We start from the raw sequence: 24,634 nt of genomic DNA, 5'->3' as shown, positions 1-24,634 counted from the left end.
TTGAAAATATCTTATTGGGTGTTAGGATCCCCAATGCCTCTGTGGAGATGGGCTGTAAGCACTTCAAACTTAAGTAGAACAGAGCCCAGCAAATGCTCTCGTGTCTCAGCATCACTGCAAAAATGAAATGGCGGTGGGAGAGGTGGTATCAAGCCATGATTCTTCTTTGAAAATTAAACTGAAGGGAATACCAGACCTTTTCCAGGTGCCAGTTCTTTGCACTTTGTATATGAAGGCTCAACACGAGATCTGAAACAGTCAACGTGCTTCTCCTGGAATCACCAAGGTTAGGGTGAGGAAAATGTCGTAAAAACAGTATATCATCTTGAATCTCACCTCCTTTGGTAGTGGGAACTGGAGGTCCACAGCTCACAGCACCATGCTGAGGGCGGCAGGCAACATGCCCTTGGCTGAAAAAGTAACTGAGCAGTTTGGTTTTGGGAAACACAAGTTTTTTTTAATGTTATGCACCAACAGTTAAAGTACTTATATGAGGTTCAGTTTTGTTTTCTATCTGGGAGAGTCCAAATCTACATCTTCTGCTTCCCAGCAAAACCTCTTAGCTGCAGGTTAAAGGCTGCCCTGGGCAAGAACATCTTTTCTCTCCCTCCATACCTAGCAGGTGTAGAGGAGAGTGCTTTTTTTCCCCACCAGAAAAAAGCACTTAATTATGCATTAGAGCATAATTATGCATAGAGAACATAGGCTGAAAAGGAGAAGAGCCCAAATAATTCTGCGCAGATTAGGGATCACAGAGTGTAAAGTAGACTCAGGAGAGGAAGGCAGTGGTTTCCCATCAGCCCTGCAGAGCTGTGGGAGAGCCGCAGGGTTCAGCACTATTGCCCAAGCTTTGAGGATGGTCAGGCTCTTCCCTGGTGGATTTTCATTCTCCTAAATTCTTTGTTTATCATGTACCCATTTCTAACCTTCCCGTCCTGAATGTCATTTGTTTCAATCCCCTTAGGCTCATTATTTGCAAGTGTGTACAGAAGTTTAACTTCTGGCTTTCTGGAGCTGCAGCCAGTTATATTTATGCTTTCTTCTGACCGCACCTCTGTGAAACAGAAACTGGACCTGCTTAATGCCAAGCAGTCCCCAGCAAAGAGAACATACATGTAAAAGGCATGAAAACAGGGCTGCAAACCCCAGGCTAATGCTGAGTAAGAAAAACCATCTCTGCTTTGCAAATCCTCCTTGCTGGGCAAACCCCTGCTTTGGTAGTTGTCAGCTATTGCTAGCACTAACTAGCAATCAGACTCCTCAAGTGCTGTCCCATCCTTCTCCAGAGACATCCTACCATACCTGTACTGCCTTCTCTTGATACTTTCCTCTCTGCTTATTTTCTGACACCTGCATGTTTCTTTACTAGGATGCATCTATTCTGTTTCAAAATACCTGGCTCTGCTCTACTTGTCAGAGTCCATCATCCTGTGTTTTGTCTAAACTCTTCCGTGTGCTTCAACCTCCAAATTTCAATTGCTGGCCTGTTTCTGAAGCCTTTACTTGACTAGTTGGCATGCTGGATTAGGAAAAAGTGCCTGAAAGACATATATGTGCAATGAAATACATAAATGTGCAGTGCTTTCTTAAGAAAGATGGCTCTTCAAAATACCAAAGTGTTTCCTAATGTTATCATAAATTCAGGCAAGGAGATATTTGCTTTATAAAAATGTGTTTTACAAATATCCCCTCCAGTGCAGCAGTTTGCAGTTTGTAAGTTTGTTTTCCCTATTTGTATTAATGGCTCTTTTTGTTTTCTCAAAGCGCAACTTAGGTTAAATCTAAGTTAATCACAGAAAGGTCAAATTTTTTTTCCCCGAAACTTTTCTGGAGCACTATTACCTTAATATTTTAACAGCTGGCAGCTGTGGTAATTATTTTTAGATTATACCTAAAGTCTCTTGGAATCTAATTACTCTGATCTATGAACCAGGTAATTAAGGTAAAAGCTCCCACATTTTCTTAGACCTCATTAATGTATTTCCTCTGAAAATTGTCAGCTAATGATGGTACATTAAAAGTTTATCCATAAAACGACAATGAATAATTAAAACCTTTGTCCTGGGACATTAAAGGACAGAAGAGTGTTTAACTGCTCAATGTCTTGATAATTATTTCTTAATTTGCAGTGCAAATATCGTGCAAGTTTGGGGAGAAAGGACCAATCAAACTGGGAAAATAACGTGGAAAGACACAAATAATTTTCCATTCCTTTATTTACTTGGTATCTGGCTAATTCAGGAGGTGTGGGGACCTCTGAGGAGCTGATGTTTCTCCCACTTCCTGGAGCTGGACTAGCAGTACAAAGATACACTGAGGGCTTGTGCCCGGCGGGCGCACAGTGGCTGGCCATTTTGTACAGAAAGTGCTGCCGGGTGCAGCATCACCTTCTAGGCTTCCTACGGCTCCCTGGCATGGTTGCTGCAGGTGTAGGGACACCCTGCAGCAGCCGTGGCCACAGTCTCGGGGGCCGCTCCCCCACGTGGGGCAGCCCCCCAGCATGGCCGCACTCCCTAGCACCGCACTCCTGCCTCAGTGGGAGCGTGGGCTGTTCAGGGCAGCCTCGGTAGGTGCTTGGCAGAGGGTCCCTGCTAACATCTGTGGAAAACCTTTGACTCTTGCATGTGTGTCAGAAAGGCTACTGCTACAATGGCTACAAATGAAATGTGGTATGTGAGTGCATCAGAGTGAGACTGTGTGCTCCAGCAGAAAAGCATGTGGCACGTGCATCTCTCCTTCTGAGTGAGGGGTATGGGACAGAGTTACCCACTAAGACACTAGGTACAACCGAAACTGTGTGGCAGACCTAAAATGGTGGCAAAGCAAAGCTGCTTTCCCTTATTTTGACTGGTGTAAGGCTTGTGTTATTCCTAACTACGCTGTAGTGCAAGCTATAATCTGATAGGATGCAGCAGGCACTGGCTGTATTGCCATCCTCTGCTCTCCACCATGGAAAGGGATCTCCAGCCATGCCTACTCTCTGGGGGGAAGTTTTCATAAAGATGGAAGACCCAAATCAGCAGATTTCCTAAGAAACTTCATCCCTTGGCTGCCTGTGGGTGCCTTGTCCCACTTCTCCACAACCTCTGATGCCAAGTTGTTATAATTTAATCTTAATATGTGTTATCACCCAAAAGACCAGGATCAGCACTTGCCTCTGAGTGTGCCAGGCACTGGGAGGCCACACAGTATGAACACACCTCTTCCTCAGTAACCTCAGTAACCGAATATAATGTATGACATGCTGCAATAAGAAGGGTTAGACACAGGGCAATAGAAAAACAACCTGTGGCTATACAGACTATGTATGTAATCATAAAATTTGATAGATTGATCAATGTTTTCTTGAGGTAAATGAAATGAATGAAATATCAGACTTCTCTGGTGGTCATGCAAGATCTTCTTCAGAATAAGCTCATTTGCTTCAGGACTTCTCAGGACTGGCTCAACAGTACCACATAAGGCACTTACTTGTTATAAAGCCACATACTAAAGGGATCTGTCTGTACTGAAGTATTTAATCTGATAAGCCTGAAAGCTTCAAATTTGATTGCAGCTGGTCTGCAAAATTACAACTTTGGTGGGAAACAGTCAAGGCATTGGTTTTGGATCAGAACTTCAAAGTTTCGGATGATCATCTCCTCGACCATCAAGGACCCAAGTAATTACGTATCTGGTGGGATCCCTGTATACAGGAAAATATACCAGTCTGAAACAGAATTAATTTTCCTTTATTTAATTTTGTCTCCAATAATCATACATTATTTATAAAGTCCAGAAAATTAATAAAGTAAGATTTTCTGTGAGGCATTTTATTTATAAGGAAATGAGTTAAACAAATGAGCTAATTAGGAAAATTAAGGATAAACATATTGATTCAATATGAGAGAGATGCACACATGGCTAGTCAGGAAATCCTGCTGTAAGAAATAACCAAGGCCAGATTACCAGATACATATCTGTGAAAAGATTAAATCAATCAATGTTGGAACTGCTTTTTCTCAAGAAACTGGGCTCTGTCAAATCCACTCCTTTCAAATCATTATATATTCCCACTGGGTCAAACTTCTGGCTCGAAACCAAGTCTTCAATGAGTTTTCGGCCGATCTTTCTTCCTGCTTCAGTAGACATAGCCTTTTGCCAGAGCTTCAGCAGCAATCCTCCTTGGAATGAAACACAACATGACGTTGTCAAATTAACATGGAGCATGTGCAGCTCACTGCACACAAGGGATGAAGTTCGTGTCTGGCAACAAACACCCACGACTCTCCTGTGGACAGTGAAATGCAGACAAAGCTGGAGCGTGCCGGGTAATAATTGCCTACAACTATGAAGGGAGACACAAGCCATTCATTCAGCTCAGGCTCCTTTGTATTGATAGACAACTGGGCTTGTTCCCTGGTCACCAGTGTTGCAAGTCAAAATGATTGACGATGCATGTTAAGGTCTTGTTCTGCAGTTGCACATAGCTTCACGGCTTATGAAGCAGTGGCCCGGTAGTTATGATCATGCATGTCTTTGTTTTCACTCTAAATCAACCAAAATTTTGCACTTCTGCCAGCTAAAGCCTCACATTAGAGAAGCAAATGATCCTGTTACTTTCATCCAGGCAATGAGAAGTGAATCCCTAGGAAGTGTGTGTGACCAGTCCAGCATTAGCACCAGTTTGCCAGATAGTCAATGCCTGCACCCCACTCCTCTCAGTGCTAATCTTTATGGTGGATAAAGGGTTCAAAGAGGAAATCTGAGGGTAAAAAAAAAAAGTCTACTAGAAAAACAAGAGGAGTTTATTCTCCTGCAAAACATGCTATTGTATAAAACTGGCAATGGTGAAGACGTGACTTTGTACAATATTATACAAGGGAGGTGAGGAGTTAAGAAAAAGCAGCAAATGGTCCTCTTGGCTAGGACTACAAAAACAGTAGGTCACAGTTTGTCATATGACTTTTGTAGCAATAAGATCTAGTGTTCCAGGTCCCTGCTGAGGCTGTGGATCCAGACGCAAGAAAAATTTAGTTTAAAGCCCCTTTTCTGATCTACAAAGTAGTTACCAGGTTGGGTTAGCTGGCATTTAACTCTCAGCTGACTGCAAAGCCCATCCCTTCAAAGCAGAGTCAGGGAAATTTGCTTGCAAAGCAAGGGATTTCAGTCATAGACTTCATTATGGCTGCACCTGCATAAGACTTCTTCATCCCTCTCTTTCCTTCCCTGTACCGTGTTCAGCATCCATGCCTCTTTTCCTCCCTCCCTCCAGTGCTGCCCTCATCTGTTCTGCTGCCCTGGTGCACTGCTCTCTCCTTGCTGCCCTCTGGTTGTGTTTTCCTTTGCTGTGCCCCCCTCCAGTCCTGGAGGTAGTGGAGAAATCCTGGACTGTGTCATAGACCACCAGGCATGGGATAGAGTTGTTAGGATCTCTATTCAGACTATGAGGCACCCCTTGCGCTGTGGGAAGGAAGTATTCTGTGATGTGAGGATGCTCTTTTGTAACACTGAATAGCTTCATTAAACAGCCTTTTTCAGTTATAGATACAGCTAGTGAGAGAACTTTCACTGAAATTCATAGACAGAAGATCACAAAACAAATGCTGTAGCTCTGGATAACAGTTTTTCAGAGCATTTTTGTGCTGTATTTTCATTTAAAGATTCAAAATAACTTTCCTTCACGAAGAGCACAAAAAAAAAATTCCAACCCAGCAATACCTACGAATGAACTGACAGAAGGATGTAATTCTGTCTCTCACCGCTGGATGGTGATGTACAACTTATTTTAGTGAACGGGATGAAGCCAGCATTGCCTAAGGATACCGTTTTGCCGGGACAGTTTATATTCTCTGTTAAATCAAAGAATGAGACAAACGGAAAAACAAAGCCAGAACACTTGTGGATGCACAAACTGTTGTTCATGATCATTTGCCTATTTTTTTGTAACGACCTCAACTAATGTAATAACTTCATTTACCACTTTAAAGGTTTCAGATTTAACTGGTGAAACAGAAACTAGTGTCTGTGTTTTTAAAGTACTTGTGAAAAATGGAGAAAAAAAAAGTAGGATCATCTGCTCCAACAATGCATTTTTCTCGTGTGAAATCCTCACTGAGTATCAGTATCCCATTGCTGCATTTGCTCTCTGGTGTGTTATTTACTTACAGTAGTATTTTTAGCTGTGCTGTTTTATTGTTAGTCTCTATGAAGTGTTTGTACTATTGTATATAAAAGAATATCAGTGTTTCTGTGGATAAATGTGTAGAAACAGAGAACAAGGTACTAAATATGTATGGATTACAGGCATTTGTAGGTCAGGCTCATACCTGTTAATTGATTTGCTTTGTGAAGAGCTCTCAGTGAAAGCAGGACTCTATTTTGCTGTGGACTGAAGTCACTAATGGATGGGAGGACATCCCCTTCAACAAGCATCCTCTGGGGCAGGAAAGCCTGGAAGTTGTTTGTGGTCTGAAAATCTGTAGAGAAGTGTGTGGCTGCAATGAAATCTACAGCATTAGCCCAGTCTTCACCAAAATTTGCTTCTGGATCAGAGAGATATTTTAAGCTGAAAGAGATTGAAATAAAAATGTAACAGATAATTGAAATCCAGGGTAGAACACATTAGTCTGTCATTTATCCCAAAGATGTTTTGTTCAGTATAAATTCCTGAGTGGTCTCAGTGTCAGAGTGACTTAAAGCTCCCTTCAGCACTTTACATGTAATTTCTCCTGGCATCACTGCTTCTGGCCAGATGACACAGCACCTGACCTGGGCCCTGACTCTCCGAGAGGAATCAGCCTCTCATGTTAAGCCCACAGCCTTCCCATCCGTTGCAACCTGGGCAGCCATCTCTCACTGGCCATCCCATGCTCCAAGAGAGCAGCAGAAGAGCAGGGCCTAAAGAGTAGAGGCCTAAAGTAGGAAAGCTCACACAGACTTTGCTCAGATACTATCCGTCCAAAAAGGGGTGCAGGTGGGAAGAACCCCCGTGGCCACATCTCTCATCCCCATACCTGTCCTGGAACTTGGGCAGCGCGTAAGCAATGGAGGCAACGTGTGCCCTCCACATGAGACGGAGGGCATCATCCAATTTGAAGGAGGAGAAGGTTGCAGGGGTCACAGCTTTGTGTTCTGAAGACAACAGATACTACAGCAACAGGGAGGAAAAAAGGCAGAGAAATGGGGTGGTGGTTTAAACCTGATGAATTTTTCAGACTTACGCACATACCTTACAAAATAGAACGTTGGCAAGGTAAGGGAAATTGCTTTTGAGTTGTAAGAATGCGCTGCTTTGTAAGTAACTGTAATGCCTGACATAGGGAGAAAAAGATGATCAATATTGATTTATAAAGTGAATATGTATCCCCACTGAAGTTAACTGCAGTTGCCATTCTTTGACTTCAACAGAGAGAGGGTTTTACCCACATGGCCTAGGTATTCTGTCACAATAATGCAGTGGACTTTTGTATCTGAGTGCCGTGGAAGCTTCTGTGCTGAAATACTGATTTCTTGAAAACCTGTTTATACTCTTTTGGCCACAAATTTCTGGAGATTTTCAGAAAATAATAAAATTATTCTTAATGATTATCATTATGACTATTTGAGGAGTAGATCTTTTACAATGACTTCTGAAACATACTGCTTAGGAAAAATAATTGTAAGAAATCCAATCTAGTCTTCCTCCTAAAATGTCTGCCTTCACTCACTGTTGCCAAGAGGGACATATGGTTTACACTTTTTGATCATTATCAATTATTTGACTACCAACAAAAATGTTGAATATAGAAGTCTGTCTATAGAAATAGTTATTGAATCCGTGAAAGTAAGTAATATTGTCACCTTCGGGATTACAAAACAGCTGAGTGAGGAGGAAAGAGAATATCTACTTGCATAAATAAGTGCCCTTCCGAAGGAAGTTTCAGCATTTGCAGTTTTTTAGATGTTCAAGGGAATAAATGAACCATATAAACCCAACACAAGGTCTTTCTCAAAGGTAATGTTCTACCTTGCATGCTTATTTTCCATTGCTAACATAAGCAGTATAGCAAGAATACAAATATAACTGTTAACAAAACAGCCACTTGGGACAGACTCCAAAATACACAATTACCTTAAAGGAAGGAAAAAATTCCATAACCTGTAGAAATCCTGGCCGTCTTATCTCTGACTCACTTTATGTCATGCTTCTCATTTTTTCTGCTTGTTACTTTTATATCAGGCTGTTATTGAAAGCAAACCAAGCTCTCTGAATCTTACAAATAACAGTAGTAATAGTTTTTAAAAGTAGAATTCTGGTATCACTTCCTACAAAATACGAAAATAAATGTAAAATTATTTACTTCAAAATAGGCCTTCCACTCATCCATGAGCTTGGGAACATGAGACCGGCAGTCAGCAACACTATAACAGAAATCAGCTCTTTTCTCCTCTGGAGGCAGTATTTCTATCTCGTATGGCAGCTGCCCAAAGAGGCCAGCCTCCACTGCCCCCAGGAAGGGTATGACAGCCAGGTAGTAGTTCATACCTGTAACAATAATTAAGAAGGTGGAGGAGTTAACCACAAGCAAATGAAAAATTCCTGCATAGAAAACTGAAAACTCTCCGAAATGCAACCATATCAAATTGCCGCTGAAACAACTGTGTTCAGCAGTGGGACATACATACTGAAATGCACTAATGATGACATCTGTATTGATTTAGATAAGATTTGTAACTTTCATTTATATATTGTCCTTTAATAGCCTTGCATGATCTGGCAGTGTGCTATACTTTGCAAGAAAGGACAAAGAACTGAAAAAAGTTAGATCTTTACAGGTCATCACAGACAGGACATCAAAACTTTCTCACATATTAGTTGCAAACTAAGCACAGAACGACTAAGGGGTACTCCATTAATATTATTTTAATTTTAAAAACCCTCTTCTATGCATCCTAGGTATATAAGAAGGGAAAAGGCAAATACTAGTGATATTTTACTGGAAAATACTGATTTTGCTTTTAAAAAAGATTTCACTCACTGAAAACTCCTTGGAAATGACCTCAGTTTCTTTTAGATTGTTCAGGTTTATTTTAGGATGATGGTTTCCTTTGGCCTGATCCATGAGTTAGAGCAGTCAGACCCAGCATGTAAGAAATGCAGGTCTGGTTCTCACCTGTGCCAGACCACATCTCCAGTGGGAGTGCCCATAGGGCTTTTTGATATTCCTCATTTGAAAGGATTTTAAATTCTCCTCTTAATTGGGTCCCCTTTGTAGAAATAAAGTTTAATAACTTTCAGTAAAGAAAAGCCTGCAGAAGAGCTTTTCTCCCTCCTGGGTGGGTATGCCTGAGCCATTGCACAGAGAAGACATTTGCTCGTGCTTGGTCTCAGGGCCACAGGCTGCCTGGGTATTTCATACACAGTCCCTGCAGCAAGGACCAAGATCATCAAAATCTGCCCTCCTACCATGTATCCCTGTCCTACTCATTGGAAACCATTGTTCCACCTCCCGTTTGTGGGCCTGGCTGGGAATTCAGCAGGAAATGCACAGCCAGTTAGAAGAGCAAAGGAAAAGTCCCAAGCAACAAGAGACAGTGTCGTTCTGGGAGTCCTTGTTAAGCTAGGCCTTGCTTCTTGTTCACTATTTTCATGAGAAGTGTTGAAACCTGGATTTCACATCAGAAAGTACTTATGTTCTTTTAAATGGGCTTGCATATATTACATACTTTTACCTGCTTGGGGGACTCAGAGGGCAGAAAACAATGCAGGGAAGGACTATATTCTGTATTATTCTAGGCAAAAAGGATTGAATTTCTTAAGCAGGGAGTGTCTCATACATCTTGGGGTGTATTAAACGTGCATTTCTGGTTTATGCTCATTCCTGGCTTCATATGACTACTCATGCCAGAGAGGGCTGCCCTGAAGGCCAGCCAGAACCACTTACATCCTCAGATGTAAGACGTAAGAGACATTTCTGTGCAGTCTGAAAGACTTTTTGCACGTTCCTGCTGCAAAAGGGTAAAGCAAGGCTGAGTTATACATTTTCTGGAGGCAACAAAATTGGTATCATGCAAATGTGCTGTGTTTAGAAGCGAAGAGCAGGAATGAGAACGCTGAGAAAGTAAAAGTGGTGGTTTCTGTTCTAGGAGGGTTCCCTGCTTGCACAGGGCTATCCAATTACCCTTCTTACTTGTCACTGCATGGGACACCTTTCCGCAGAACACCTAGTGCTAGTCACCCACAGAGAGGGGAAGCAACTTAGCAGTTGGAGTGAGTATCACAGTGAGCTTTGGTTTCACTCTAAATTTACATTTTAAATTTACTCTATGCTTACGCCTTTGATCACTTGAAGATATACACATTTAATTGCAGACTTACAGCCAGAAGCTTCATTCTGAGCGCCTCTGTGGCAGGGAAGGGACAGAGGTACTCACTGCAGCCTGCCAGGAGGTCTGGTGGAAAGGGGACTGTGACAGGACAGCAGGGAAGCTGAGGGAGTGAGGGACAGAAGTGATGGAGGGAAAATGTGCTAGAGGAAAAGGAACCTATCTGTCAGTTCTGTTTCTGAAAAAAATAGAAGATAAGCTTTGCAAAAGAGTCAGAGTTCCAGTTTCAGAAAAAATAATAGGAGTCTAAAAATATTGACTTTGACTCAGATCAGATAAAAAGTAAATTCTAGCTTTTTAAAAAATCATTATTTTGTTCAGCTTTTGAATAACAGAAGCAAAAGCATCCTTTGGGGTATTTGATTGGACTGGTTGGAATATGTTACTCCGTTTGCATGGAGGCAAATTAATTAGATGTTTTTCATCAAATCAGAATCAAATGAGAAAATGTAACTTATGTTTTTTCATGAGCTCAGAAAAAAATTGCCTTGTAAGATGAACTCTGTGGAAATCTAGGTATGCATTGTTGTTTGAGGCATCTATTTTCATATAGACACTGACTATAAAACTACCAGAGGGAAATAGGCTACACATGTTCTTGCACTTGAGACAGTGAGCACTGTAGTACTGGTGCTTTCTCTACTGGTGCTACATGTGTTATTCATTGGGCTGCCCTGTGCAACAACAAATGGATACCCTTGAGTTGCATGTGGCCTTCCAGATCACTCCCTTCCCTCTTCTGCAAAGCTCTTAGCTGGAAGTGGGTACAACTGTTTCTTCCTTTCTGTGTAAAAACCTGGTTATAGTATCCTGTCTCCCACACTTATTTCTCCCATGATCCCAGCAGTGGACCTACCCTTATGTCCCACAGGAGGGGAAGGTGCTCTGCCACATCTACCAGGAGTGAGGCCAACAGCACGTATGGCTGAGTTAGCTCGCAGATGGTCCTTCAGCAGAGTTTGTCACTTTGCCTTTGCCTTTTCCCCACACTGCCTAGTGCAAAGGTGATTCTAAATTTGATACCGTCATCACTGAGGTGACGCTGCTTCCTGCAATGCATATTTGCTTAGGTGGATAGACCCATTCTCCTCTTACACCTTTGATATACATTTTTACAAATGACAATCTTGTGTTTCTCAGGCTAAGAGAAACCACACATTAACTTGATCCTTTCAGTTCAATGGGACAACATATGAATGGCCTGCATTATCAAAAGCATCCAGGAATTTTGGATGTTTCCATTTTTTGGTGAAGACTGAATTATCTGGGTGTGTATTTTTAGAGATATTAAGGAAAATACTGAAAATGTCAGTTGCATTGTCAGATCTTTTAACTTCTCTCTGTCTTCAGTTTGTTGCTACTTATTGCAATAATGAAAAAAAAACCAACCCAGAATTTCAGCCTGCTAAAACTCCAAGGCCAATACTAAAAAGAACAGAAATTGTCTGAGAGCTCATGTATGCCAGGTCAAAGTAAGAACTGAGTTTCAGCTGTGTACTTAAAAGCCTGCTGGATAAATGTTGTCAGCGCAATCAAAGTAATGAAGTTACTTGGATGTCGTGGGTACAGTGTCCCTATTTCATTCTACTGACCACGGTGAAGTTGTAGAGGTGCAACTGAAGGCAGAAAAGTCCTGTCAGATTTGTATTACTGAGGGTGATGCAAGAACCACAAAGATCCCTGCTTGACATTCTCACACTAAATTTTAGTTTGAAGTACTACCTTCTAAACTGAACAAATCTGCTCTGGAGTAATTGAAAACTTAATTTCTGCAAATGTCTGCTAATATAGATACCCATTGTGGTGTTTCTCACGTGTTTGTACATGCATTTTGGCAGTGTAAACAGTTTTAAGTCTGCAAACATTTTTTTCCTTCCTCAAACAAGTCGTCAAAATCAATTAACTTTCATTTACTCACTCACACTTAGGTGTCTTGCTGCAAGTTTTTGATGGAGAATTACATAGCACTGGAATTACTTTGTAATACAGAAGTCTAAGGGGAAGAAAGATTCTAAACTGTCTTCAAGGACACTAATCATATTTCAGAGAAGAACGGTGTAATAGCGTATACTTACAGGACCACCAGCTTCTTACAGATATGCACAGGAGATCGCCATCCTTGTAGCCACAGGAAGATGCACTGGAAGGATCTGCTAATCTGCCTGAATCAAATTAAATAATACACCAAATACTTCTCAGTCTTTTTCACACAAGAAATCCCACTGAGATGAAAAAAAAAATAGGATTAAAGCATGCAGGATTTTGCTCAGAGAAGCAGAACAATTACTGTTGTTTTGCTTCATAAACTACTCTTCCTTGAGTAGTTGAATTTCTCAGTCAATACTTCATGCAGTACATCGTAATTTGATTGGGTTTTACAGTTCAATTTATTCCTCACTGTAAATGTATTCTGAGAATTTATGGAATGGTCTGAAAGTAGGACAGTGCAGTGATATTTTTATGGAGATATAAATATACATGCACATACGGACATAAACACATGCATAGCTGATGCATCATTTTCAGTAGATGCTGGGCTGCTGGAGTAGGAGAGCTGCTTAACAAGCAGAATAGCACAAATTAAATGTGGTAGCAATCGTCTCACCTAATTGGGTCGTGTGATACAGAAACCCTTCCTGTTTAATGATGCATACAAACATGGCCTTACTGTGAAGCTAAGCACGCAAACGTTGTTGTATCTGATTAGCAGGGTTTTCAAGCATCTGTGCTATAGCAAACATGCAAGACATTTCACAATTTTTTGTGACAGCACGTAAAGCATATTTTACTTTAAGCACGTTGAGGTGGAGAAATAGCCTAATTCCTGGAAGCATAATGTACATGTATATTATGTGGTAATGAGTCATGCAGTGAGTCAGGAAGTCTGCTTTAAGTGTATGATGTGAAATTACCATGGTCAGGTCCAATGACTTGAGCTATTCCAGAAGCTCCCAAACTCTGCCCTGCAGAGCACTTACTCTCTGACGAGTCAGCTGAATGCCAACACTGTAATTTCTGTCAGATTAGAACTACATCTCATTACATTCTTTAAAAACCAAACCAAATTTTCTGATCCTTTTCACTTGAGAAGAAGAGATGATCATGAACCATGTGCATACAGATTATCCTAATTACCCTCTCTAGCTGACTGGACATAGCTTTGGGGCATGCTGGTTGCTCAAACCTGTATCTTTCAGTAGCACAGCACTGAGAGCACAAACCTGTAGTGGTGAGGAATGTAGTTCAACAGGATTTTTTTAAAATGAAAAATTATATTTTTTAATATTTACAGAAAGATATTTTTCAAGATTCTACTTTGTCACAGGATATGGGAAATAGGCAGCAGTAGTTCTCTGGTGTGCAAAGGGGATGAATGGGAAGAGAAAGAAGACAGTGTGTTGCAGAATTGCATGTGAGATTTACCAAAGACTGTTAGCCTAGGTGTTTTGGGAAAATGAAGAGTGCTAGGCAGTATTCATGACAGTTGTAAGATATGTATAGATTACTTGGAGCTGGAAGCACTAACCCTACTCCAGGTTTGTCTTCTCTGCTTCCTCCTATTCCCTGTGCTTTACATAGTTGTTATTTCAGTCTTCACGTGTACCCCAGCTATCTCAGGCTTTCTCTGTACTGACAGTGCCTCCCAGCTGTATGTCATTAGCAACTATGTGCAACCTCATCAGCAAGATTTCTCTGCTATATTTTGTGGCAAGGTTGTTAATGAAAAGGCTAAATGCAGTTGTCTCAAGAGCAATAATTGAAGAACTCCGAGCATATCCTCCATTTAGCTGTAAATTTCCCTTAACACTTGTCTCTAAACTTTGCTTTAGGTGTTCCCTTACCAGATTTGTAATTCCCCTTTCCACTTTTATTTTGTAAAGTGTCATTAAAAACTTTTATTCTTTGCTTTGATTATACAAAGAAAGGAAATGTGTTTCTGGACTTCAGTAAAACATCAGTCATACCATAAAAGAAAATATCCAGTTCGTCTGACACAATCTACCTCCTAGTCATGTAAGCTGTGCTCTATCCCTTTTTCTATTTAGCTCCATGTCTTTAAATATTCTTTCCTTTATACTTATTCTAATATCTCATCCATTGCTGATGTAAGAGAAATAGATATTTTTGTGTTCTTATCCCATTTTTCCTTCTTCTTAAACATATGTACAACCTTTCCTACCCTTTGGACATACAATACCACCTGAATCTTTCTTATAGTTCTTGCTCCTGGATTTATATTTCTATATGTAAGTTGTTCCAAGTGACTCTCTTCCAAGAGACTATCCAGTTTTCTCTGTCTGTGTGTAGCTCTATCTCCCAAGTGACAACTCCTATTTCCACAATCTCATTCCTAAAAGCTGTGCTGTCTCAACATCATTTCAACTGCAAATTTAGGCAAATTACTGATTTCATTTTATGTCCATGAGTAGATCATTGCAAATCTTTATACCACTCTTATTATACAGTAGCTTTACTTGCTCTGTATCATTTATATAGGACTATATCTATAAAAATAATTTATCAAGCAACATAACTTTCATGACCAGACAAGACTGTTCATGCAAAAATTTTTGTAGCATTTTAAAGGATCTGCTGTCCTGCACCATGGATTCAAACCCTGCTTTTCCTTGCCCAAGCTTATTATGTTGATATACAAATGCTTCAGTCATTCCTCTCTAGCCTAGCTGAACTGCCTATCTGCATTAGGTTTAGCCAGTTGCTAACCTCACCACTGTGTGCACCAAAAATATGTCTTTCTTTCCCCCTTATCTGCTTATCCTTCAACTTATCACATTTTTTACTGTTAAACACTTTCCAGCTATGTGACATTTCTCCTTCTACTATCTTTTCAACCTTCTGATCATGTAATTTCAAAAGTGTATCTCCTTGCCTAAGGACCAGTCCTATGACTCTTTGGCAGGTGATAGTAGAATCAGAATAGTCTGGGTTGGAAAGGACATTTAGAGGTCATCTAGTCCAACCCCCCTGCAGTAAGCAGGGACATCTTCAACTAGATCAAGGTGGTCAGAGCCCGTCCAACCTGACCTTGAATGTTTCCAGGGATGGGGCAGCTACCACCTCTCTGGGCAACCTGTGCCAGTGTTTCACCATCCTCATTGCAAAAAATGTCTTCCTTATATCTAGTTTACATCTACCTTCTCTCAATTTAAAACCACTACCCCTTGCCCTGTTGCAGCAGCCCTGCTAAGTGGTAAGTTCCCATCTTTCTTAGAAGCCCCCTTTAAGTACTGAAAGGCTGCAATAAGGTCTCCGTGGAGCCTTTTCTCCACTTTGAACAACCCCAACTCTCTCAGCCTTCTTCATAGGAGAGGTGTTCCCTCACTTGGATCATTTTTGTGGCCTCCTCTGGACCCACTCCAACAGGTCCATGTTTTTCCTGTGCTGGGGGCTCCAGAGCTGGATGCAGCACTCCAGGTGGGGTCCCACCAGAGCAGAGCAGAGGGGCAGAATCACCTCCCTTGACCTGCTGGCCACGCTGCTTTTGATGCAGCTCAGGATACGGTTGGCCTTCTGGGCTGCGAGCGCACATTGCCTGTTTAGGTCCAGCTTTTCATCCACCGATAGCCCCAAGTCTTTCTCTGCAGGGCTGCTCTCAATCCCTTCATCACCCAGCCTGTATTGATACCAGGGGTGATACAACAGGTCTGTGCAACTGGCTGCAAATCATCCTCCCACCCACCACGTCTGTCACCTCTATTTGGGAACTGACACTGCAGCCAGGCACATCTTCACTTTGTGGATGAGGCCACCCTACGTAACTAGATCATTTCCAGCAGGTCACCACTCAAGCATAGCTTCTGCATCCAGTCATCATTGCCTCTGCCACACATTGGGTCCACTCTCCTGCTGCACCAGCCATCCTCTTCATCTTCTCTTTCTTTTCCTAGACATAAAGAAGGGAAAGAGGAAAAAGTGTGCCTGAAATCCAGGCACATCCTCCTTGCTGCTGCCTGTTTGCCAGCTACTTGCCTGCTTGGATTTTGCTTAGTCTACCTCCTTTTCCTCCTTTTCCTCCTTTTGACTTAGCAGTTAATTTTCCATGAGGTGTGACTAAACACTGGCAGCCTTCCTTCACGGCCAGCTGCAGCGCCTCTGCTTCTTCCAAACTTACAGCTTCAGTCAAACCACCACCTCACAAAACTACAGGTCGCAGCCAATAAAGAAAAAAACAAGCAGACAGATGCGTTTCCTTACGCCTGGTTACCACCATGCCTAAGTTCCTGAAGACATCACTGACTATTATTCCTTTCTTCCCACCTCTCCTGGTTGGTAGAACAAGGCAAGTCAACTCTAGCTTTGAATGGAAACCTTCACTGCAAGCTGCATGTGAAGCAGCGTGTGGGAGAACACGTTCTCTGATAAAGCCCTCGATAAGATAGTGCAGCCTTAGCCTCAAAGGACCTTTAACATGTGTTTCTGTGTCTGCTTCCCTGGCGTGGCTAACAGCAAACAAGAATGACTGTCCCATATAGCAACCAGCTTCTGGGGGATGAACCATTAGAATTTGGACATAATTTAAAAAACAAACCAAAGCAAAACAAACAACAACAACAACAAAACCCACCAACAAACAGAACAAACTTTAATTTTTGTAAAAAACATATTTAGAAAATAGTAAGTCTACTCCTAAACTCATAAAAAATGGCAAATGGAAACAAATTCTCAGAGGGAGAAGTGGGCTTTTGACTATCTGTATTAGAAATGAAACTCAAACCACTGATGAAAGATCATAACATTAACAATCACAAAAGCCTATCAGTTAGTAATTTAAGAACAGCACTGCAGAGTGTAGGACCTAAAATCTACCTACTGTAAATTGGAGCAACTGGGACTATCTTTTCAAAGATTTTCAGCTAACCAGAATATTGCCTATCTAAACCACAGATCTTCCAGGTTCTGACCAGTCATGTGTTTAGCAATACCTTTTCCTATTAGGAAACTTAACAGCTATTGCTCAACAAGGCAAGGGTGTTCCCTTCATTCAGGATTTCTCTTTCAAATCTGCAGATTAGCTCAGTATGTCAGAATTTACACCATCTGAAGCTATACTGGCTGTGTGCAGCAGAAACCTTGGAAAGGATGACCCAAAGTGGGTCTGGTAAACACTTAGCTGTCCCAGCAGCTTAAGGACATAACTCATACCTGTACGAAATTGCCACCCATGCTGCAGCGGTAATCCCCATAGAATATTGCCAAAATTTTGGGATCCAAAGGCAGTAAAATATTTGGCTGAAGAGTTTAGCAAGTTCTTATACACTCCCAGTCGTTCCTGATAGTTCCAAGCGTTGATGACAATTTTGTTGTCCTTTACTAGGAAATCCCGCAGGTTTTCAGGGGCAAGGTTCCACAGAGGGGGATAGACATCTTCTCCAGTGGCATCTTTTTCACTCCATGCTGTGGCAGTCGCTTGACTCAGGGTAACAGCCACGATAAGAAGAGCATGTATGCCAAAGTAGGGCTGCATTCTGAAGGTTTGTGACCCAGGTGTTTGTGGCTGCAGGGCTTTTATCATGAAAGGTGAGGGCTGGGCAAAAAAGGGTGACTCAGATGCAGAGGTGACCGTCTGCCTTTCCTCTTTCCAGTGACCCTGACGTGGAGCTGCCAGATTGGCAAGCTGTGAGTAATGCTCTGTCCTCCCCATAGGATCTGGGGACCAGCAGCAGATGTTTAAGAGGGACCAGTCTGACCAGAAAATGTCTAAATCTGTGCTGCTCATGAAATATCCCCACCCTCCCAGAAGGCTGAGGTGCTACAGTACTGATTGTGCAGTCACATTATCAACCTTTTTGTCCCTGTGTTTCTTACTAGCTGTCACCTTCCCGTTCCCTGCTTAATTCCTTCAGGTAAAGAAGGAACAGCAATGCCACAGAACTCACCCTAAAGAAGACACAGGCAGGGTTGGGTTTGGACTGAGGTGCTTTGAGGGGCACTCCAGGTGATGACCAAGGAGCAGCAGTGACATACGGCAGGTGCTGCCATTGGCACCTTAATCTTTTGGCTTTAGGACAACTGCCTGCAGCCTTCAGATCCTAAAAGCATTGGAAGCAGTCAAATCAGCCTGGCTGCAGGCCATGCAGCACCTGGCTAACTGTATTTTTAGTGCTTTTTGTCTTGTGTGGAAATGGCCATTATAAAGACCTAAAGTCTTCTACTAAACCTCCATGATCTTGTAGACTCCAAAGGGAATACAAAGGCCACCCCTTCACTGATAAAACTGGTGTCTGACTTACTCCAACAAAAATGAAACTGTCCAGCTACCTTCACCTCACCTACTTCTAGGACTTTATAATCTTCAGCTGCTTTTTCTCAAATAAGCAATGGTTACAAAAGAGCACTCAGCAAACACACACATCATTTCTTATCTCTGTAGTGTTTCTTTTGCATGAGAAAAATTGCAAATGCCTGTTTTCTTTTAAGTAATTCTGTGAGTTTTTGTTGGGTTTTTTGTGCTTAAAGTACCTTAAACCCTGGATGAGAGCCAGTCAAAAATGGCTGCAAACTTTTGATAGTAAATTTAAAAGAAATTTATCAGTTCAATTCAAATTTTTCAATCCTCTCTATTCATTAAGAAAACGTTCTAGTAAATAGCATAATTTTTCAATGATCATTTTTTATTTTTGGCTTCACTACTGAGAAACCCAAAGGCTTTTGGAAAACAATTAGTGTTCAACAGAGATTAACACAGATCTGAGAACTCTTTTCCTAATCATGCTGCCTCACAGAGGTTTCAAATAACCAAGTTGTTCTTGCATTAAGTTTCTATGGATGGGATTTATCTAACCTCACTGTGGACATTTAAACATTAACCTAGCTATATAGATTCCCTCGATAGCCAAAGCAGAGAATCTGGCACGTCTAGAATGTAACTCGTTTCAAATACACCACTGAGAGATGTACTGTTCTTGAGTGACTGTAGAGGGAGTTGAAATTACAAGTTTAGCTTTAGACATAGAAAAATACTCTTAGATTAAATAAAATCAATATTGGTTTTACCTACTTCTACATAATAAATTCAGAAATGTTTTCAAAGGCACTTGTTTTTTCTTGAAAGAAGACATTCTGTAAAGTAATCCTGAGGTTAAATGTCAGGCACTGTGTTGTTTTTATATATACACATATATTAGGCTCTAACTGAGGTAATGGGCAGCGAGTTTCACCTGAAAAGGAAGGATGCTGAACGGCATTAGCTAGGGGACAAGATATATGGAGGAAACCTGTAATGCTATGAAATAAAAGGCACAAAGGTTATAATCGCACTAGGGTAGAAACTTTAGTTGGGAACATGAACAGTGAGTAATGGTGGGGGTTATTCCTACCATCACTGAAAGAAGAGTCCAGTTTGGGAGTCTAAACTCTATCTGCCTTTCTGTAGTCAAGGAGGAGAGCTTGGATTCTCCTAGTGAGAGGTACCAGTCATTTGTATTACATGAGTGATTTCACTTTGGGTGCCTAAGGTAGAGAGATGTGAATAAACATCTTCATTTTCACAGAGATACCATATATTTACATCTTGATGGCAGATCACATGTAGTAAATTGACTGGATGTTTGCGTGGAACTTTATCATGCATGAAAAACTGTTCTCCTGCTCTGCCATCTAGAAAGGCAGACCCTATTAACACGAGTCTGGGCAGGCATACAAATATGAATTACTAGTCCAGTTGCAAAACCATACTTTCTCAAAAGACTTATAATAAAGCATTAAGATAAATTAATGACATAATGCTTGCCTTATATCAATTTTTCAGCTATTTGTTAAAAAAATGTTTGTGCTGTATACTAAATGGTAAATAACATAAACCAAGAATATGCCTACTAGAAAGACACTGCTGAATTCCTTCACTTTTTGAAGTTTGAGACTCTCTTTTGCCTTATTATGGTAACAAAAGGACTTCAACAACCCAGTTAATCTTTAAAGAGTAAAAAATAATTTTTTTAATTAATATAATAAAAATATCCTTCCTGCAAAATATTATAATTAATTTCATAGCTCTTACACCATTTTCCCACTTACATGTGTGGGCAAACAAGTTACTGAAGTTTTTGTAAGACTTTAAGGACTACAGCTTTCCTTGAAGAAATCTCTGTGTTGGCATTTCCAGCTTGGAATCCAGCCCTGTTGGTTTGCTGCTCTGAGCAGGGTGAGGGGAGGATTCATGTGATGTCAGCTGGGCTTGAGTGGTGTAGGTGTTGGGTCTTGTGTCATAGCATGCTGCCATGGTTTAACCGCAGTGGGCAACTAAGCACCACACAGCCGCTCTCTCACCCTCCCCTCCTCAGGTGGGATGGGGAGAGAATCAGAAGGGCAAAAGTAAGAAAACTCATGGGTTGACATAAGAATAGTTTAATAATTTTAAAATAAAATAAAAAATAATAAAGGTAATAAATTGTAGTTGAAAGGAAAACAACAACAAAAGAGAGAGCAGAACAAAACCCAGGAAAAACAAGTGATACAACCCTCAGCCCATCCCCAAGCAGCAAATGCTGCTCCCCTGGCCAATTCCCCCAGCTTTATATGCTGAGCATGAAGTCACATGGTGTGGGATGTCCCTTTGGTCAGTGGGGGTCAGCTGTCCTGGTTGTGTCCCCTCCCAGCACCGTGTGCACCCCCAGCCTGCTCGCTGGTGGGGTGGGGTGAGAGGCAGAGGAGGCCTTGACTAATGGAAGCACTGCTCAGCAACAACCAATACATCAGTTTGTTATCAATGTTATTCTCATACTAAATCCAAATCACAGCACTATGCCAGCTACTAGGAGGGAAATCAACTCTATCTCAGCCAAAACCAGGACAGTATCCACCCCTTATTCTATACCATCTATGTCATGCACAGGTCCTACACTTTCCAATACATTCCAATTAATCACCACCACTTTCCCTGTCTTTTGATATATATACACACAGATATAATTCCATTAGTCTATGGGACATGCCTTTACAATGTGCCTTGAGCTCATTTAGTCCATAACTTTGGGCTCCATCTGTCAGGACGGGAGAGATGGTGTGTGGTGTTGGATTGTTGGATGCTGAAGCCAGTTCTGGTTCCATCACCACTGCACTTTGCTTGGTTTAATTGAAGTTTTTTCTTCATTAATCTGCATGGTTCTTACTGTAGTATCATTGATATGGCATATAGCAACTAAAAAAGTGATGACATACAGTATTATATAGCAATTAACATACCATTCAGTTCATTGGCTATTTTCACCCAAAATCAAATCCCCTTGAGGTACACATCAGACTTCCACATCCTTTCGCAGTACCCAGCAAGTGCACCCAGGTCCCCAAGCAAAAGCAATCCCATGAACAGGTTTCCCTTTGCCCGAGGCAGGAGTAACCAAGACTGTCTTCAACAGCGTATTTTTATGTGCACTACAGGGACCTTATCCCTTTGAACAGTATGTAGGATTTCTGACCGAGCAGGGCCAGCTTGATTGGCAGATGCCCTAGTGTTGACTAACTAGGTGGCTTTTGCTAAATGTGTATCCCAGTGTTTAAATGTTCCACTGCCCCATTGCTCTCAGTGTAGTCTTTAACAGTCCGTTGTGTCATTCAATTTTCCCAGAGGCTGGTGTGTGATAGGGGATGTGATACACCCACTCAATGCCACGCTCTTTAGCCCAGGTGCCTATGAGGTTGCTTCGGAAATGAGTCCCGTTGTCTGACTCAGTCCTTTCTGGGGTGCTGTGTTGCCCTAAGGCTTGCTTTTCAAGGCCCAGGATAGTGTTCCAGGCCATGGCATGGGGCACAGGATAGGTTTCCAGCCATCCTGTGGTTGCTTCTACCATTGTTAAGTGCATGGTGCTTGCCTTGGCAGGTTTGTGGGAGTGTGATATAATCAATCTGCCAGACCTCCCTGTATTTATATTTCAGCCATTGTTCTCCACACGGAAGAGGCTTTAACTGCTTGGTTTGCTTGATTGCAGCGCATATTTCATATTCATAGATAACCTGTGCAATAATGACCATGGTCAAGTCCAGCCCTTGATCTCAAGACCACCTGTATGTTGTATCTCTTCCTTGATGGCCTGAGGTGTCATGGGCCCACCGAGCTAGATATAATTCACCCTTATGTTGCCAGTCCAGATCTACCTGAGCCACTTCAATCATAGCAGCTTGATCCACCTGCTGGTTGTTTCGATGTTCTTCAGTGGCCCGACCCTTGGGTACATGAGCATCTACGTGACGTATTTTTACAACCAGTTTCTCCAGCCGGGCAGCAATATCTTGCCACAATGCAGAAGCCTGGATGGGTTCACCTCTGTGCTGCTAGTTGCTCTGCTTCCATTGCTGTAACCACCCCCACAGGGCATTTGCCACCATCCGTTTAGTTAGTACAGAGACAGAGCACTGGCCACTTTTCTTGATCAGCAGTATCTAAACCTAGCTGGATGGCTTTCACCTCTGCAAACTGACTCAATTCACCTCCTTCAGCAGTTTTTGCAACTTGTTGTTTAGGACTCCATACAGTGGCCCTCCACCTCTGGTGCTTTCCCACAAGATGACAGGACCCACCTGTGAACAGGGCACATTGCTTCTCATTTTCTGGCTGTTTATTATATAGTGGGGCCTCTTCAGCAAGTGTCACCTCATCCTCCTCTGGCGATATTCCTAAACCTTTGCCTTCTGGCCAGTCTATGATCTCTTCCAAGATTCCTGGGTGACTGGGGTTTCCTGTTTGAGCCCATTGGGTGATCAGTGTGACCCATTTACTCCACATAGCATCAGTTGCATGGTGTGTAGAGGCGACCCTCCCATTGAACATCCAGCCCAGCACCGGCACTCGGGGTGCCAGGAGGAGCTATGCTTCAGTACCAACCACTTCTGAAGCAGTTCAAACATCTTCACATGCTGCCAATATCTCTTTTTCAGTTGGAGTGTTGTGGGTCTTGTACCCTCTGTATCCCCGACTCCAAAACCATAGGGGTCAACCTTGGGTCTCCCCTGGTACTTTCTGCCAGAGGCTCCAGGTAGGGCCATTCTTCCTGGCTGTAGTGTAGAGCACAGTTTTTACATCTTGGCCTGCCCGGACTGGCCCAAGGGCTACTGCCTGAGCTATCTCCTGTTTAATTTGTTCAAAGGCTTGTTGTTCCTCAGGGCCCCATTTGAACCTCTTCTTCTGGGTCACTTGATAGAGGGGGCTTACAAACAGATGGTAATACGGAATGTGCATTCTCCAAAAACCCAAAGTGCCTAAGAAAACTTATGTTTCCTTTTTGCTAGTTGGTGGAGTCATAGCTATCATTTTGTTGATCACATCCATTAGGATATGATGACGTCCACCTTGCCATTTTACTCCTAAAAACTGGGTCTCCTGTGCAGGTCCCTTGACCTTACTTTGTTTTATGGCAAAACTGGCCTTCAGAAGGATTTGGACTATTTTCTTCATTTTCTCAAAAATGTCTTCTGCTGTATTTCCCCGCATGATGATGTCATCAATGTATTGAAGGTGTTCTGGAGCTTCTCCCTGTTCCAGTGTATTATGGATCAGTCCATGGCAAATGGTAGGACTGTGTTTCCACCCCTGGGGCAGTCGACTCCAGGTGTACTGGACACCCCTCCAAGGGAAAGCAAACTGTGGCCTGCACTCTGCTGCCAGAGGGATTGAGAAGAATGCATTTGCGATATCAATTGTGGCATACCACTTGGCTGCCTTCGACTCCAATTCATACTGAACTTCTAGCATGTCAAGCACGGCAGCACTCAGCGGCAGCGTGACTTCATTCCAGCCATGAGAATCTACTGTTAGTCTCCACTCTCCAGTAGACTTTCGCACTGGCCATACGGAACTGTTAAAAGGTGAGCAAGTCTTGCTGATCACTCTTTGGCTTTCCAGTAGATAAATCAGCCCATGGATGGGAATCAGGGAGTCTCGGTTGCTGCAATAATGCTGCTGGTGCACTGTTGTGGTGGTGTTTGGCACCCATTGTTCCTCAACCCTCAGCAGTCCCACAACAGAAGGGTTCTCCAAGTGACCAGGTAATGTAGCCAGCTGTTTAATTTCCTCTGGCACCAAGGCAGCTATACCAAAAGCCCACCTGTACCCTTTTGGGTTCTTGAAGTACCCTTTCTGAGGTAGTCTATGCCAAGGATGCACAGAGCCACTGGGCCAGTCACAATGGAGCATTTTTGCCACTCATTCCTGGTTAGGGTCACTTTGCCCTCCAATACAGTTAGCTCTTGGCATCCCCCTGTCACTCCAGCAGTACAGATGGGTCCTGCCCCTATATAGTTTGATGGCATTAGGGTGCACTGTGCACCGGTGTCC

General features: G+C 42.2%; 1 protein-coding gene across 1 annotated transcript; it reads right to left on the bottom strand.

Moving 5' to 3' along the window:
- Window positions 1-3,753: 3,753 nt before the first annotated feature.
- On the bottom strand, window positions 3,754-17,868 carry C3H6orf58 (chromosome 3 C6orf58 homolog). Its single transcript, XM_075089859.1, is given in 7 exon segments — window positions 3,754-4,024; window positions 4,027-4,163; window positions 6,309-6,547; window positions 6,996-7,129; window positions 8,322-8,506; window positions 12,423-12,509; window positions 17,512-17,868. Coding segments are annotated over 7 exon segments (1,149 nt in total). The 5' UTR covers window positions 17,834-17,868; the 3' UTR covers window positions 3,754-3,979.
- Between the last annotated feature and the right edge of the window lie 6,766 nt (window positions 17,869-24,634).

Source organism: Phalacrocorax aristotelis, chromosome 3, assembly GCF_949628215.1.
Source record: "Phalacrocorax aristotelis chromosome 3, bGulAri2.1, whole genome shotgun sequence".
Taxonomy (NCBI): domain Eukaryota; kingdom Metazoa; phylum Chordata; class Aves; order Suliformes; family Phalacrocoracidae; genus Phalacrocorax; species Phalacrocorax aristotelis.
Note: the sequence above shows the minus strand (reverse complement) of the source record. Positions and strands in the feature narration are given on the sequence as shown.